Here is an 18,590-nt window from a genome sequence, read left to right as displayed (position 1 = left end):
GCCACGGATGGCATTTACAAGTGGCTCGGTGCTACTGTCAGATGTCACACAGCAGGGTAAAACACTTTCTCCTCCGACCATATGCTTGTAAGGCTTCACTAATCTTGTAGGTGCAACTAATTTCCTTCATTTCTTTGCCACCCCTTTCAGACCAATATTTATTTCCTTTTTTTTGCTCATGCTCAGTAATATTAGTCATTACTTCTCTGCCTGTTTACTTCTCTTTTTTTATTAAGGAGGAAATCCTAATTAATGCCTTTCTGGGATTTCAAAATTACTTATTTGCAGCAGGTTAGCAGTAACTTAATGGCAAAACTTAGTCCTTGAAATCTGTCACAAGTGGAAAACAAAGACTTAGAACCCCATTGTGGCAAATAGCTAATGTACAAAATGACAAGGAGGGGTATGTGATATACAAGAGGATACTGAATTAGGTTTCTGGAAGCGAATCCAAGAAAGGCTTTTTCAATCATTGTGCAAGATTTTTTGCTTTCCTCATCCAACACAAGCCAGTGATTGGGAAATACTCATACCAGGGGAGACACCTAAAGCCAGACAACCATTAAGCATGACACTGGGCGTGCCCTCATTAGGGTACTAAGGCCTGTGAGAGCCCCATTTAGAGAAAGATAAAAGATAGCAGTTTATTTGTAAAACAGCAGAGCCCTCACCACAGTCCTTGTCCAAAGCTTCCTAACCTAGCAAGGATGGTTAGGTGAGTGCACAGGCTCCACAGGCACCCTTCTCCATTCCCCTGTCACTACCACACCGTGCTGTAAAGCCAGCCCTCTTATAGTCACTACAAGACTTTCTCCTAATGATCACATCAAGATCCAGAATTAGGACATTCCAAGACAGACAGCAAGCTCCCAGTCAGAACAGGTATCACAGAGAGACAGCCTTTAAGATTTGGGCTCTTTTGTTAAAAGCGTACTTTTAGATTTGTTCATTCTTCAGGATGTTACATGCCAACAGTTCTACAAAACATTCATGTATGTGAGAAGTGCTGCTTCAAAGAGAACAGCCTAAGAAAACAGAAAGTAAACAGGCTTGGAGTTTAAGCTTGGATTTTGAGCAGTCCAAGGCTGGATAGCAGGCATCAGCAAAGTGTAGGGATCAGCTACGCCATCCCTGCATAAATGTAAACACCATGAAAAGGCAGCTTTGCCTGCCTACGTACTTCTGTTGTTATATTTGTACAGCAACAAATCACACTTTAAAAATTACTACACACACACTTGAAGCTGACAAAACAGCTTTCCACTAGTGATTAGTGCATTGCAAAGTCAAGTCCACCACCGGTTAAGCTTCAGAAGGAAGTTACTACTTGTGTTTGTTGTGTTTGATACGAACTAGACACAAAGTCAGTCCATGGGATCAACAGCATTTGCATGAGCACTCCCAACTCTCTCTTCAGTTTAGGAGAGACAAAAGCAGCGTTAGGTCTCAAGACTACAAATTCACACACAAGCCTAATCTGTACAAGCTGTTCAATGGACACTAAGATGATCATAAAAATAGCTTAATAAGTAATGTTGCAACTACCTATTTGTTTTCAATATTGAGGCAATTAGGGTAAACAATTAAACCTTACCTTCATTCCTTTAGTGATTCCATTTTTCTTAAATATTCCACTTTTTAAGACGTTATTCTGTTTCTGATGATTGTGATGATGTAGATGTCCATTGCACACAGCACTGGGATTAGCCATCTGTTTAAATTAGTCAGATTCTCAGTTCTTAAGGGTGTCTCGGGTCTTTCTACTGTAAAAAAGACAGTGGGATGAGAAGATAAAGTTCTTGGTTAAGGCCTGAAAGGTATCCAACTGGTCTGTCAGGATTTTCCAGGATGAGAGGAGGAACTATCTTTTGCAATCTCTTCAAAACATAAAACTTTCTTTCATACAGCTTCAGCTCCAGCAAGCTAGAATGTGAAATACATGGCAGGAGGTGTGCTGTTAAAATCTCTGGAAATTACTGCTCCTTGCTGGCTCTTGCATGAACACGGCTCCTGTGAGTCAACAAGGCTGCGGCAGCTATCAAGAAGTGGGTGGATTCAGAGGCGGAGACACTTAAAGATACATTACCTCTTAAATACCTCCAAGGGAGAAACTTTGTTTCTTTTCTCCGAATAACACTCGGTATAGCGCGAGGTCACTCCATAGAAACTGCCAAAATGTTTTGAAAATTTTAACAGTGTAATCTGTACAATTACATGGTTCATCTTAAGAGTATTTTAGCTGTAAACCAGCAGTATTGCCCTGAGTAGAGCAAAGAAACGCTTCAAAAAATGTCTTTTAATCTCTTCTTATATGAGTAGCATGACAGACACAGCATTATACCTGCAAAGAAATGGAAAGCATTTTAGTAATAAAATGAAAATTTATCTGGAGCTAGATACTACAGACATGTGCCCAAGTATTCACTAGAGTGAACTGTCCCTTTAAACTCAGTTTGGCAGGAGTAGGATAAATGGCATGCTGTTACAATGAATGGGAAGTGGATTTTTATAAAGCTGATTAATTCAGTTTTAAAACAAGTCAGGCTTTAATCACATGTGAAACTACTAGGACAACTAACATACATATTTTCTTTTATGAAAAAGGTATTTAATTGTAAAAATGCATATACAGTCTTTGCTGACTCAAATTCTCGTGCTTCAGATTTTTGTGACAAAAAGTAAAAGTAGAAACCTCTCTGGTAGCATTTAATAGAATGTCTTCCTCCCAAAATAATTCAAATTAGTGTGGAGATAGATTAAAGGAAAGCTGTATTACGATATCAATTTTGAAAAACAGTTTGGAGGAAAGGCTGGGAGAATAAAAATACTTAAAGTTCTTTAATTAGAAAAAATTGCTATGGCATCCTGGCAATGAAATGTAAGTTATATACAGAAAGAGCAGCCTAGAACTTGAGTACATGGAATGCAGGAGATGAAATGTTAAACAAACCACTGTGAAAATACACAGGGAAACACACTGTGTTGGTTTTGAAAACTTATCTTAGACACATATTATGTTGCTAAAATATATTTTCTTCTTGAAGTAGTTTGCAAAGTGAGATATCATCAATGTACTAGAAAACTTCTGGGTCTTGCTTAAGAGTGATCTAAACTAAGTGATCTAAACAAGACTGTAGTATTGTGGGGGAAGAAAATATCCCTTAACTTATTAAAATGACACAGAAGCAGTAAAACACCAAAATTTTTTGCCTCACAGTTTTACAAGATTCACCATTAGAAATCAGATTTTTAAAAGTTTTATCTTTTTGGTGCTTTTCTTAGGCAAGAATACCTCATTTCTGTATAATCAGTTTTGTTTAGGTTTCATTGAGGCATCTGTAAGTATAGCTCACTGAGAAATGAACTGTGAATATAGTAATGTCAAATATAGTGGCAAAATGGATTGTTGGTCTTAAGTGGCTAAGAGTTCATATTTGCAAAGAAAAAAGGAGACTGAGGTGAGGATAAGCCTGCAGAAAAAATGGTTGGTAACATCTCCTGCACACCTATCCCCTATGGGCTGCTGCTAAATGGAACAAGGTAATGCAAGGAATTCTCTCTGCACCTGGCAAGCCTCTCCCATCCAGGAGCTTTCTTCATTTGGGATTTGTGTCCTTGATTGTCACAGCAAACCAAATTCCTGTAAAACATGCCATCTGCTCAGTCAGTCACTGGTCATCTTCCCCCTGGTGTGATAAAGACAAGGACACTCACCAGAGTAGGGCTGCTCCCCTTAGCAGCTTCCCATGTCCCAGCCAGCACCTCTGCCAGCTGCTCTTCCCAACAGGCTCTGCACCTTCCAAGGCACAAAGCAATAAAATTAACATATCATATCTGTCTTTTTTCCTCCCCAATTAAGTTCATGAGGGAAGTGGAATCTCCAGTTAAAGCAACAGTTCAGATAATGCAAAGGCTCTAGGTCTATACTTGTTATCTGTTTCAACACCCGTGAAATTACCAGGGTCCTTACATGAATAAAATAGCAAGTTAAATGTGTTATGGAAATTTTAGTTTTCAATGTCTATATTATTTAAGATAACAAACAAATAGAATTTTAAAAAATACCTCATTTAAATAAGCAATTAAAAAAATAAACTCAGAGAAGAGCTGCCCATTTGGATATCTGTTAACCGTGACCTAAAAGCCAGGGCTCACAAAACAAATACCACTAGAAGATGACTAAAATTCCTACCCTGATTCTATTCAGAGAAAAAGATTTATAGAAGGGATGAACAAATACACAAAAATTATCTGTAAACAGAATGTGGTATTTCTCCTGAAAAAAAAAAAACCCCAACAAAAAACAAAAAAGCAACCAAGGAAAAAAAACCCCAACAACAGCCCCCGGGAAACCTGCCCAAGCTCCCCCAAAACAAACAAACAAACAAACAAAAACCCTGCAAACCCCCAAACCAAACCAAAAAATAAGCAGGAAAAAAAGCCAAAAAACCAACCAAACAAAAAACCCAAATCAAGCCAGAAAAAATAACAACCAGAAATCATTGTGCCCTTCAGAACTCTGTCTTACTCAAAGCCATCTCATCTATTACTCAGACTTGTATACATATATCTGTCATGTTACCTGTTACCTGCATCTAAATCTATTACTCAAATGTATGAGGATCTGTGCTGGACACTGGAGGAGGAACTCAATAATTGTCTGCTTTGCAATACCAAAAGCACCACCAGCAATATCCTATTTTTATTGTTCTGGGAAATGGAAGGAAATCATCTGCTGTGCTGTACAAGAACTGTGTGTATTTAACTGCAGGAGACACCAATCCTACTAAGATTGTACGTGCACTTCTCTTTAGTGGCTTGGGTGCTGGTCATTCTTCATACTTTGACAAGAAGATTGTTGATTTCTAAGATTACCAGCAGACCACACAACATGTTCTACAAAAATGCTAGTAAGGTTTCCAAGATGTGACTACAATTACTATAAATCTGTAGGAAAACCATCAACGAATCTCCAGGTTCTAGGTTATGAATCCCCAGGTTCTAGGTTTTATTCCTTGCTTCCTGTTAACACCATTGCCTTTTTGCTAACTCACACTGAAATCAGGAAAAAAGTGTTTAAGTCCTTTTTAAATGCTCTGAGACAAACTGCTGAGGAGTATGGTACAAAAGTGAAGTAAAATATATGCAGTTTAATTAGCCAAGGTTTAGCAACAGAGCAAAGAGAACAGAGAGGGGTAGGGCTCTGTCTAAGTAGTCTCTCAGTGTTTGAAGAAAATCACTTTTCTAGTAAAAATTCCATTGTTACACAGGACAGGTTGAAAGGCTGAACTCTGCTGATGCACTCAAGAAACAGGGACAAAACACTCTATTAGACTTTTGGCCCAGTCAGACATGCAATGTCATTGTAGTGGTCACAGTGTCCCCATTTAAAATAACAATACTGGATTCACAGTGTCCCCATTTATAATAGCAGTACCGCATTAGCTACCAACTAAAAAAAAAAAAATAAGTGTTGCAAGAAAGCATGAGAGCTCATCCCAGAAAATTGTCATGTCATAAGCTGGAAGGATTTCGTAGGATTCCTGCTCATTCCAGAGTACAGTTACTTACAGCAGTGTTGTGAAATGGCCTTGCAATCTAATGGCAGGACCTTGATAATTTCAGCTCCTGACAGATTCCCATTTACATATATGAAACAATAAGGGTCTAAACAAAGACACCAGGTTTATGCTTGTTTTGAATGGACAAATATCCATGTCAAAAAAGAGCTGAAGAAACTGGGAATCCAAAACTATTCCTCTGTTAAAATCCAAGATTCTAGGAGTGTTTAAATTGGCAGCAGAGCATGATGGTAATGAAGTACACAGTAAAAACCAACTTTTTTGTTCTCACAATGATTTCCCTTAAAACAGAAATCCATCTCTTAAATTCTGTGTACCATTGATGACTTATACTTACATTTGACGAATGTGGACACATGGATGTTGAAGGCAATTCCTGCCTTGGATGTGTAGAAGACTTCATGAACAAATGGGGAGACACCACAACAACAAAGCAAGTACCAGCCATCAGTCCATCAGCTGGTCAGTCACCCCCAGGGAGTCTTTTGAGCCATCCACATTTCATCAGCACCAGCCATAGACTAAATTCCCTGAATCCTTACATGGAAAAACTCCCATCTGTGTTTGCTTCTTTACACCCTATCTAGCAATACATATGTGGGATTGAGTAGGGATATGCCACTACACCTGGAAATAAAACTGAAAGATGCTTTCAACTGCCCTTGCACAGCTTGAAGGATACACAAAATGGTTTGATATTGGTCAGAGAATAATCTAGAGCAACTCAGAGCCATGGCACAGGTGGACACATGCAACCAGTGTTGCAACAGGGCAGGGCATGGCACAACAGGCAGGGCTCCTCTGTGTCTGGCAGGTCCACACAGCCCTGCAGAGCCCTGGGGCTGGCACAGCTGCTTCTGACACCTCTGCACCTCCTTGTTCTTCATGGGGCACAGTAAGATGACAAGACGATGCTTGAAAACCTTAAGCATTTAAAGATGCTGTCAGCCTGGTTTCTTAGGCAATATTACCAGAACCAGTTTTCTGACTCTATCTGGGTGTCAACAAACTTTGAGTACTCCTAGCAGTAGGAAATTGTTGGGATTTTCTGTCTGATACAAGTGTCTGATTGATACATGATACACAAATCTGGTTAGGAATTTGTACTTAACCTGAGGACAGTTGTAGAACTTGTGACCTTTATCTCCTTTCAAGGATTAAGGCTTCATAAATTGCACAATTGATACAGTTCTGTCCTTATCTTCTGATACAAAAATAAAATAAATCTGACTAGAATGTCATAATCAGATAAAACTAACATAAATTCAAAAAAATCACACCAAGACAAAAAAATAACTATATAGCAACTAAGAGCCTGCTGCAAAAATCCAGCAGCAAGTGCAAGAGAGCCCAGTGTGCCTTCTGCTCTATCTTCTGGCAATTACAAGGCTGATGCCATTACTACACTCTTATGTGGAAATTTCTCATAAAGTTGAACCTGCAATTCTTACACCTTAAATAAAAAAGCTTAGATAGCTAGACCCACTGATGCCAATAGAACAACTCAGCCAAGCCAAAGGCTGAAAAACCACTTTACAAGCACTAGGTAGAGGCAAAATCTCTTTCATGGGACATTTCTCTACTGACTTCTTTCAGCAGCAATATGATCCATAGCCATGTAACCTCTAGAGCCATGCAAGGCAGATTTCAGTTTACTTTTCCAAGACCTCTGCCAGTCAGGCTGATTAATTTGCAGAGCTCTGTCATTTGCTGAGAACCAGCATGGTCTTGTCATTGTTTCCACTGGACATGATGAATGGAGCAGGGGCAGCTCTGTGCCATCACCACGTTGATTCAGACAAGGCATTCTCCACCACAAACATCTGAAACATTAAGACAATTGATATTTAACCAGGTAGACTATTACTATTATTATTATTATTATTATTATTATTATTATTATTATTATTATTATTATTATTATTATTACTGAAAAAACTGAACAAAACAGACATAGCTTTAACCTATGTTTAATGATGAAATGTCAGTCTCTGAACAGGAAATTATGAAGTCATTTCACACAAAAGTTAAAAGTTATTGCTTATTGTTCTTGCAATGTAATTTTTCAGTGCTTCCAGAAGCCTGAGATTTATGCAGGCCCAGATGAGAACTCGTAATGCTACTCAGTTGGGAAAAAAAAAAGTAGCATTGCAAAATACCCCATTTTTTAATCTAACAAGTGGCTCTGTTTTGCAATTCTTACTCATTCACTGAAGCACTTCATTGAATTAGACCCAGTGAGGTCAATAGCCCTACCCAATGCAAGTAGTAGTCATGCTTCAAAACCTTTTTATTAGCATTACTAAACTTATTGACATGATACAGTAGATTATTTGCCTTCCCTATTGCCAGTGAACAAATCATTTCAAGACATGCCACAGAATAAGATTTTTGTGGTAAATGTGACTCCATACATGGGCTCTCTGGACTACAGTTCTGTTATTCACCATTTCAGTTTTATTCATCCTATCTCTTAGGGAAGTACAGGTTGAGAGAGAAAAAAACCCAAACAAAACTCCAAAACCTGTGTTTGCCAGTTATGGTAAAGGGGTGGTAGCTGTGTTGCCTTATAAAAACTTTATATTTTTTGTTCAGTTGCCTCATGATACTTTATTATGGTTGACATTAGATATTTTTACCCTACACTGTCAAACAGATGGCAGAAACCAAAATACTGTTCGCTTTACCTACCTATAAACATTCAAACTTTCAAAAGCTTTTTCAGATCAAGTTTTTTCTATTTTCACTTGTGGAGAATTTCTTTTGACTATTGAGAGTTTGGTCTGCTATGGCTTGGCAGAAACAGTTGCAATTCTGTTTTAAGCAGACTTCACTGCAATTCTTTCTCAATTTCATGCCTCACTGAAGTCAATGGAGGTCTGAAGAGGCACCAAGTGTCAGATGGGAGACTAAAAGGGGGAATGAGAAATTCATTCTAGAAGTTGTTGCCAAATACAGGAAAGGCAACAGTCCAAAATTATCTCAAGAGCTTTTTAAATCCATGAGTTCTGAGAATGGTGTTTCTTGAATCTGGTTTAAGACTTATATTTCTATTTATCATTTTAAGAGCAAGCTTAAATGTTATTCCTTACTTGAAGTTATTTGTATTAAAGGTTCAGTGCAGAAGTCTGAAACAGCCCGCATTTTTTACAGAAGCTTTAGGAGTACAGTCTGGTATTCCAGAAACACTGCCATGTCTCATGGAGCTACAATCCAAGAGTTCAGTTCAAAGTTGGTACATATATCAGAAAATAAAATAAATTGAAGGTTTCCCAGAGCAGCAGGTCCTATTCAACACAGCTTCAGTCACAAAATATTTTCATTAAACCCCCTTAAGTTTACTGGAGTCTTTTAACTCTCCTGCCAAGACATTAGGAAACTGAAGTTTCTTTCCTGTGATATTTGTTTGTTTTTATATTCCATGTAATCTCTAACTTTCATATTATGCACAGTAAGCTTGTCAGACCTCAGTAAAGAATTGGAATCAAATGTTACCATTTTCCAGTCTCTACAGTTCTCTTTTGAAATAAATCCCTATTCAAACAAAGCATATTTCATATCATTGGAGAAGAATTGGGCAAGTTGAGCCTTAGACAGGTGTCATTCCTCTATCCAGCCTTTCATCCCTTACTTTTAGACAGGTGTCATTCCACTATACAGCCCTTCATCCCTGAGCTGGGGAGGGAACTGTTGCAACTATCACAGCCACATTTAGCAGCCTATTGCTTGCAGTGGCTTTCAAAGCAATCTTTTCCACACAGGAAGGAGGTTCTGAGCTGCTTTTTCAATGCTGCTAAAATTTTAAGCCATCAAGTGGTCAAGTGCAGCTTGCTCTGAGAGCAGTGCATGTCCTCCAGCTCCTGCACTCTCACTGTGGCTAACAGACATCTGAAACTGCCTCTTACCTGGAGTAGCTCCTCTCCTCACCTGCTATGCAAACAGCAGCTGATGTCAAACAGTTACTGCATCATTACAATCTCTTTGCATAAGATTTCCTTCTCTTCTTTTTATCTGCTAAAAATGGAACAGAGGTGACTCATGACTGAGATAGGCAAAAATTAAATACTCAGCACTAAAGGCTCTGCTAGGGTTTTCACTGCCTGAACTGGATCCCTGCTTATGCTCATCCATGGGATAGATGTATTCCTGGTACCCCCTCAGCGCCTTGGACTGTGCCACAACCATGGGGGACCTGGCTGGATCCCCCACCCCAGCTTCTCCACAGTGCCATGCACTCACCATGGCAAAAGCAGAGCTGCTGCAAGGTCTTCACCTGGCTGATGGTTCAGAGCTTCAGCTCATCCCCTTCACCATGGGGCCTGGCTCTGGTACTCCTGCTAATCTGTGCAGGATGGACCAGCATCACCCCCAGCAGGGTGGGGGAAGGTTTAACAGACTGTTGTCATTGAAAACAGGTGTATAGAGGGAAGGAATAGAGCAGGGTTTGAGAACTGTCAGGAGAAATTCTCCAGATCAAGGTTTACTATTGTACTTCTGTGAAAGAAATGCCAGGGAAAAGCCCTTACTCCTCCCTTCCTTCCCACAGCATCTGCCATGCTTCAAACTGCAACCTTTGCCAGTCCTAGCAGCCAGGTTAGCTCATAAGATTTCTGGTCCTGGTGATGCAGACAGCTGAGCCATGGCCCTTGGACTGCTCTCTTTGTGTAAGGCAGTGGTGGAACAGATCTGGCAGGAGCTCTTGTTCATGGGGATCAGTTTCTACAGCCTTGGGAGCCAACTGATATCAACATGTGCCTACAGGATGTGCCACTCATTGTCATGGAAGAATTTCAGAATTATGATACTGTTTTTAGCCTTTTAAAGCAGTGTGACAATTAATTACATCTTTATCACTCGATTTCTGAGGCCAGGAGACACTGACAATCATTAGATTCAAGATTAGAATAATTAAATTCCAGATTAGGACAGTTTTACTCAGACAGTGTAGCACTCTTCTAGACCAAAGCCTGGGGTTCCATCAGTGATCTGAGTTTGACTAAAGCATTTCTCAGGAAAATTCCCTGAGAATTGCTCAACAGTGGGAAATGTAACACCTTTGTAACATGTTCAAAATTACCCAGGACCAGATTTTGATGCTTAAGACGAACGAACAAACACTCACATAAATCATTAGTTCTGTATAAAAACAAAATCTAGAGAGGAAACCAAAAAATTCTCTTATCACTCTTGCAGTGAGTCATGGCCTTCTTCTTAAGAAGACACATGTGCCTCTACAGGGATTTGCTGACTTCAGGCACTCTGTCCAGATAAAGACTTATACCTGGGTCTATCTAGGCCTAGATTATATTTGTTTATATTCTTACTATTTAATTCACTATCTTACTGAACTTGATAAGAAACTTAGATATCAACCCTGACACCAAGCACAAGAAGTTTCAGACCAAACCCACTTTACACATGATGCTTAGGGACATACTTTAATTAACTTCCGGAAGTAATTAAAGATAAATCCCAGATTTCATATACTATAGAACAAGGAAGAAAGCCATCCACACATTTGCTCCTTCCCACATAAGCCTAACCAGAACTGTTTGTGGACTTCACAAGAATTCAAAACACTGCTCACTATCATGACCTTTTGATAACACAGATCATCTTTAACTTAAGACTTTTTACCAAACCAGTCACTCCACACACCAAGACTTTTCCTGCAGACATCTTTGCCTTCCTACAGTTCCATACATACTTTTGACACTTCCAATCAAATCAATATAACTGTTTACAATGTAAAGTTAAGGCTGAAAATAATTGTTTATAAATTACACCAAAATTCCTGACCCTTCTCATGACCATTCCTCAGATCATGATTATCAAATGTGGTTACAGTTTGGATTCTAAGAGATTTTTTTCCAGGGTTGCCATGACCTTCCTAAGACCTCATGTTGTACCTTTGTTATTCAGCATCACTGTCAGTAAAATACAAGTTATTTTGCAATCTCCTAAAGGTATGAGACAGGTAATTATTACTGAATGAACACCAGCAAAAAGCAAAGACTTTTGGGTTAACAGAGCTAATGTGCAACAAAAGTCAGGATACTGCCATGCTAAGTCTCTCTTCTGACCTCACAGCATACATGATAATGTTTGAGCTGTATTTTATTAGATACAGAATTTTGGTCTGTCCCAAATCATTCAGCAGGGCTGTGAAGGCTTTCTAGTCAGTTCAAAGCTGGTTCTCTTAACATGTATTTACTGGACTCCCATTTGAGCTAGATACTGGGAGACAATTCTCTTCCCATACTCAGCATTCCAACTGGCACAGTTTTATCAATAGTCTAACAGGATCTAATGTTTTTTCCTGTAGATCCAGCTCCTGAAGCAATGGAACTTTGTGAGAGTAGTGTCTTTTTTTTTTTTTTTTTGAAATGACTTTTAGTTATTTTTAGTAGTACTTTTTTTTTCTTTTAAACTGACTTCAGTTCAGTGCTTTTTCTAGTTCATAATGGTCCTCTACAGGCACAAAGATAAAATCATGATATCTTAATGAAAGCTGAGATGATAAATAGCTGTGGGAACTAGGCTTCAAAATAAACAATCAATATAGTGAGACCCATGTTGAACCTGAAGCCTTGGTAATTCTGGCTGTGCAGCATTTTGCAATTTTTATTATCCTCTGAGACCAAGTTTCAGTGTTCCAATAAAATCAAGTTAATGAACTGCATTTTTAATTTTCAACTGACCTTCTACACTTGAATTTTTTTTCAGACCTTAGTTACAGATAAGAAGCAGTTCACATTATTATTTCTGCTGTCCAGGGAATGAATAATCATATTTCATAAATTTTTTCCTATGCTTCAATATTTCTTTTGGGTCAAACCCAAAATTGTTTAGCAAGTTTTTCCCAAACACTTAAGCCCACTCTAGTTGCCTTTTTTTTCTTTTTTACCTTTTCAACTTGTCTCTAGAGGGCAAAGATTCCATAACTGATAGACCATTTTCATAGTGAGAGACAGAAGTTCAAATTCATTCTCTGCCAGATTCATAACAGAGATTCTCAGCTCCTTTCTGCACCAGGGACTTAAACCACCAAATTCACTGCTTGCTTTCATTCTCTGCCTCTATAGCCAAATAAAAGTTTATACACATTCCCTTAGGGAAAATCTTTCAGTGCAACAGATGCAGAAGAGTACAGAAATAAGCACTAGATTGGGAAAATAAATTCAAAACTTCTTCAATCTTTTTTCACCTCAGAACTTTCCAATTTTTAGCAGTGAATAGCATGTTTTGTTTTTTTTTTTTTAATTTAAAATAAATATATTTTAAAATCACTTATAAATCCACAGAATGTGGCCTTTGAACCTTTATGTTCTTTAGCTGAAGACTATTTAGATATTTTTTCCAAGTGCACCTCACTGTGATCCATTAGTACTGGACTCCAATGAGCCACTGAAATAATACATGGCAAGGTGCAGGCTCTTTGCTGTAGCTGTCCTGGGGCCCCTCTTAGCCCCTTAAGCTTCATAACCAGCAGGATTAATGTCAAACAGAGCTCAGTGAGGCACAAGAATTAACCAAAACCTGGAAGAGCACTGGGTGTAGCTATTTCACCCATTCCAGTCCTTTGTCAGCTGCTGAGTTAGAAATCCAAAACCAGAACAAACATGAAGTGGTGCTTTTCCTGGGACATTGCATGGAGCCCAGACATTTGCCTAAGCATTTATTTTGTGTTCATCAGCTTCTGTTCCCAAGAACTTTCCTGCCCAGTAAGGTGTTAGAGATGTGAAGGGTCATTTGTGTGATTAGCAAAAACCTGCTATGCAAAACTGGAGGAATAAAGGACCTGAAAGCTGCTTGGATGAATGAACTTGTACTGACCTCTGATGGCTGGGAATGTGCATGAAACATGGTCCTGCAATTATCTGTGCTTCCTTAGGAGCTCCAGTGCTCTAATTAAAGTAATGTTGACACAAGAAGGAAGAATTTTTGAGGTGGAAACGAAATTATTTATAAGAGAGTCCTGGGAATTTTTTTGCTTTCATCATCATTCTCTTTTGAAAGCATGGTGAATATGTACTATCATGTGTTTGCAAAAAAAAAAAAAAAAAGAAGTTATTTTCAGTGGGAAGTTGGGTTTTCTGTCTCATCTGTTTGCTGTTTGGGAATTTCCCAATAATGTTTTCTGAAAACAATTGTCCACCTTATTTGTTCTTTATAAATGGTTTCATAAGGCAGAAAACAAAAACACATGAGCATGAACAGAAAATACTGCCACAATTTCCACGGCTGCTGAATTCACAATACACTAGAGAAGATCCAATTGCTAGGGCTGCTAAGTTAGGAGAAACACTTGCACTTAAATCACTGCCAGCATGGTAGAAACTACCTTGTCTTTATTGGAATGGACCAACCTGGTCCACCAAAAATGGTAGGGGGCAAGGGGGAATCTGACTTCATTCCGACAAGATTTTTCCCTTGTGTTTGTCCTTGATGCAAACTCTGAGAATATCTAGAGCTGAGCCCAGTGCCTCTCCTTTAACAGAGCCTTATGGGCAGCAACTTCCAAGAGTGAGACTATGTGCTAGAAAGTATTTAAAACAATCCAGTATAACTTCTTTAAGAGTATAGTCAGGAAATCCTGAGTGCAGTGGGAATTAAGAAATTATTTTCTTTACATTGATACACAGACTTTTTTTCCTTTGTGCAGTGAAATGAAGAAGCTGAGTGGCACAGGAATAGGGTTAAAATCTCACCTATTAATTCAGAGAAGAGAAACAATTAAATGAGAATCATGGGAAATGGAGTTTGTCTATTTAAGCGTAGGAAACCAACAAATCTCAGGCTGCCACTCTGAGGTGGAAGGATAAATTGTGCAGAGATAGCAAATGCTGGTCCTAAGCTAATCATATTTGTTTCAGTGGAGAGCAGGTGACAGTGAAACAGGAAGCTCACAGCTGGACAAGCACTTTAAACATGACTAAATCTGAGCAGGTACCTCTGGGAAGGAGAAGAGCAGAATGCCAGGTGAGTGAATCAAATTGAACTATGCAAGTGAGTAACAGCCAGGAAAAGAAGGAACCCTGCCTATGGGAGGAGATTGACTACTTCCAAGACAGAAATTCTACTATCAGCATTGGAACCTCCACACCAGCATATATTAGGAATTCTGCACCTAAAACAATGCATTCATTGCTCAAGATGCTGTCATTAGCACACACTAGGTTATAGGGTTGTTTTGGTTTTTGAAGCAAAACAAAACAAACAAAAAAAGCAGCAATGTCAGAATACTTCAGTTTCACTGGGAGATATGTCAGCTTTAGGCAGATGCATAGCATGGATCCTATAAACTGAAGTGTCTTGCTTTCACTATGCTTTACCACAGGAAAACAAAGGTGTATTAGTTACCCTAAGGTAAAAGAAAGGAAGAAAGAGGGGGAAAAAAAAGCTGCTTCAGCCCCAGTGACAAGTAGTCAGTTTAATTTATTGTAAGGTAAGCAGAAAGTCTATGCTTGGACAGGAATACAGCACTGGCCTCACACAGCTAGCCAGAGGCAAACACCTCAAGTGTCACCTTCCCCTTCTGTATTTGTAGTGACATAATCCACACCTGTTAGCTTGCTCTAACAAGCTCATCTGTTTTGAGCAACAAAACCTTCTTCTTATCTTGGTTTTGGGGTCAAAGGCAAAGCCTGGATAAGGTTATTAACAGAATCAAACATATTCAGAATTCCTGGGAAACCATTCCATTCTATTAACGAAATTGGTTTGGTTTTGTTCCAAAATTTCTAAGAGTTTTTCATTAGCTTTCAGTAAACATAAAGCCCCCATCACCATGTCTGTCAAAGCTGTCTTACCTTTCCCTTGCCATCAACACAAACACACTGTATCAATTCCCACATCCCACTCCAGGTTGCTCTGAGAATGAAGTTATTCATGCAGGATAAAAGGTGTACCTTCCTCTGGCATGAAGGATCAGTCCTTCTTCCCCAGAAGCTTCTGGAAGTGAATACCCCCAGAGACCTGCAGTCAGCAATTTCAAAACCAGGTCATTTAAACTAAAGGGGAAAATCCAGACTTTATAGATTCAAACGGAGGCAAAGTCATAAAATTCATATTAAATATAACAAAATCACAACCAGTCTAGACCTTTTGTCATGATTTGCTGACAAAGCAAGAGTAAAACCTTACCTAGCAGAAATGCCAGCTTCTGAAATCCAGCACACAATCTGTCAGGCATCTCCCCTGAAATCATGTAAACCTTTTCCTTCCATTCTTTCAGGGGCCTTATGCTCAGCTAAGAAGACTCTATTAGCAATGTAAGGATGTGAGGAATATTCCTATTCTAATAGTTCATACATAGACTGGAATGCCTTTCCAGCTGAATTGTCCATTGAGTTTGGACTCAGACCACAAGATTTACCTCCGGTACATATTGAGAATATTTCTGTGCATTAAGGGTATATTGCCACATCAATGGGTGATTACAAGAAGGGTTGTACTCCCTTCTTATGATTTCACTGATCTACAAAAGGATATGTGAAGAACTTAGAGGAAAAATGCCCAGAATTAATTTACACTCATTTAAAATTACATTAGATTTAACAAGGGGCCATTTATTTCACTCTAATTTTTTATTGAAATTCAATCTGTCTTTGCTCAGAAATGTATGGGGGTGTGATTTTCAAATTTTTCCTAGCTTTAACTGTAATTGGCCACAGCAGGGACCAAAAAAAAATCAAAGTCAGAGACCTCTAGAAAATTGCAGTTTGTGCCAGATAAGAACATTGATAAAATTTCCATTGAAATTGCTGTGATTTGGAGCTTAATCCTGAGTACCAGCATGCAGCTGTATTGGCTATTGACAGCAGCAATATGTGAGAGGCTCACAAAATCCCTGCCCAAGCACACAGCACCACAGTAACATATTAAGAGCACTTCTTCATGTTATTGTCACTGAAAGAGATATAACCTACTCAATCATTACACTGTGGTCAGAGGGAGAGCCAGTATAGCCACTATTTTACCTGTATCTAATAAAAAATCTAGAGACAGACAGCAGAGTAAAGTTACCTCTTTTTTATTGGGAATTGAACCTACATAAATGGTCTCAGATCCTGGAATAGTTAAAAATAGTCCCAGTACAAAACAGAAGCCTGGGAGAGTATCTCAGATGGGAAAGATGTGCTGGTCAGCCCCTCAGCACAAATGGCAATAATAGTGACTAGTCTTGTTTATCAGTGTAAATCTGTGTCAGGAGATCTGGGACAGTCAAAGACCCACATATTGACTTTTTCATTTAATGACCTGTATGATGAAAAAGGTTTTTAATAAAAGCCAACAGCCTACAAATCATAAAGATCCAAGATACCTAATTCAAACTTTAGCAAAACCCCGAGTATTTAAAGATAAATTATTATCTTCACCTGTGTGCTCTTTACAATGTAGATCTGAAGGTGTCACACAAGCCCAGGGATGAGCAAAACTCCTGTTCTACACTGTCACACATTTAGAGATCAGCTGTGCATTTGCTCTCCCCAGGAAGTGCATCAGTGCTGAGTGCATCACCCTTGATAACACCTGGCTACATCGTCCTGCAGCACACAATTGCTGCTTGGGAAATACAGGAATGTGCTTTTTATTGATGGAGTGATAAAACTATCTTTTGTCTTTTTAAAAAGGAAAAGAGCTTAGAATTTTTTTAATATTTTTTTTTTTATTATGTAAAAAGACACTTCATAGGACTTGGGGGACTTCACTTTAAACTTAAGGATTGCTAATTGGACAGGAGCTAAAAAGTTCTGCCTAAGCAATTTATTAGAAAAAGAAGAGAACAAAGAAACTAATGGCTTCTGTGAGGTGTTTTACCAGGGGCAAGAACTTCTTGCACCTGGCTCAGTTTTTCTCTGTAAAGAGTTTTGTTATTTTGCCTTTTATTAAAACTTTTCTGTTTCCAACACTACCACAGAAGCCATCCTGCTGATTTTATGCCTTCAAAGGTGGCTGAGCTATCTTGAGTGTGATATAAATCTCCAAGAGCTTATGAGACCTGGCGGGAAGAGACCAGATATCAGGGAGAAGATGCAGAAATGCTCTGTCCAACCAGTAAGGTGCTGATGGCAGAGGCCTGCCTGTGTCCCAGGTGTCTGCAGCACTCCCAGGACCCATTTTCACAGGCATACATTTCCCTCTCAGGGCACTGGCGCTCAGCCTGGATTGAAGCTGTGCACAAACACCACCTGCCCTTGCAGGGAGCACCGTACTCATTCCTGTCTGGGCTGCAGGCAGCCTGCCCTGGGACTGGGAGCCAAACAGGTTTCTGCATGAGCCAACAGATGGCTGTCTTGCATTTCTTTCCATTAACAACCACATTTGCTACAGAGAAATGACTGTCGCTGCTCTCTGCAATCTATTTCCCATCAGGATTCTACACGATTTTGCAAAAAGAAGGAATAAGAAAGTCTCTAAACCATTCTACCTTGTATATGGAAAATATTTTAACTATAACTTGAGTGCTGCACTATTTAAATATGTGACTGCTGTACTAAACATTCCTTTTTTCTTATTAGGCCTCATCAACTACTATGCCAGATTATTTATTTAAAATTTTAAATAAAACTTTTCAGTCTATCTACATTCAGCAGAATTAAAATAATAAATGCACATGGATATAATCATCATCCAGCACTTTTCTTCCAACTAGGGAAGAATATCAATATTACCTAGGAAATAAAAATACCTGATCAATATTACCTAGGAAATAAAAAAAATGACTCAGTAGTTCCGCCTGGCCTTCAGAATCTCTAAGTCAGCAGTTATTTATAAAGCCTAGGCAGAGTTGGCTGAATACCACAAAAAATAGTGAATAATTTTGTCACAAGCACTGTCAGCTCTTTCAGTTATTACTTGTGGCTTATTATTCACGACTGCATATGCGTATCTGCATGACAAATGTTTTTTGCCCTGAAGATGTTTATGAATCCTAAATACTTTGCAAATAGTCAGTGAATAATTATTCATGTTGAAAAGTAATATTGCAAGTCATTATGGGTT

General features: G+C 38.8%; 1 protein-coding gene across 5 annotated transcripts in view; it reads right to left on the bottom strand.

The window, feature by feature from the left end:
- The window catches only part of SPTLC3 (serine palmitoyltransferase long chain base subunit 3), an 86,569-nt gene extending 79,195 nt beyond the window's left edge, over window positions 1–7,374 (bottom strand). For 2 of the 5 annotated variants that reach the window (XM_063152530.1, XM_063152534.1), the window contains exon 1: window positions 1,595–2,021. In XM_063152530.1, the coding sequence (XP_063008600.1) occupies window positions 1,595–1,711 (117 nt within the window). In that variant the 5' untranslated portion in view covers window positions 1,712–2,021. Of the gene's footprint in view, window positions 1–1,594; window positions 2,022–2,086; window positions 2,342–3,565; window positions 4,288–5,919 lie in introns of those variants that run through there. The other 3 variants (XM_063152531.1, XM_063152532.1, XM_063152533.1) reach the window with 3 other exon arrangements.
- Between the last annotated feature and the right edge of the window lie 11,216 nt (window positions 7,375–18,590).

Source organism: Melospiza melodia, chromosome 3, assembly GCF_035770615.1.
Source record: "Melospiza melodia melodia isolate bMelMel2 chromosome 3, bMelMel2.pri, whole genome shotgun sequence".
In the NCBI taxonomy this organism is placed as follows: domain Eukaryota; kingdom Metazoa; phylum Chordata; class Aves; order Passeriformes; family Passerellidae; genus Melospiza; species Melospiza melodia.
Note: the sequence above shows the minus strand (reverse complement) of the source record. Positions and strands in the feature narration are given on the sequence as shown.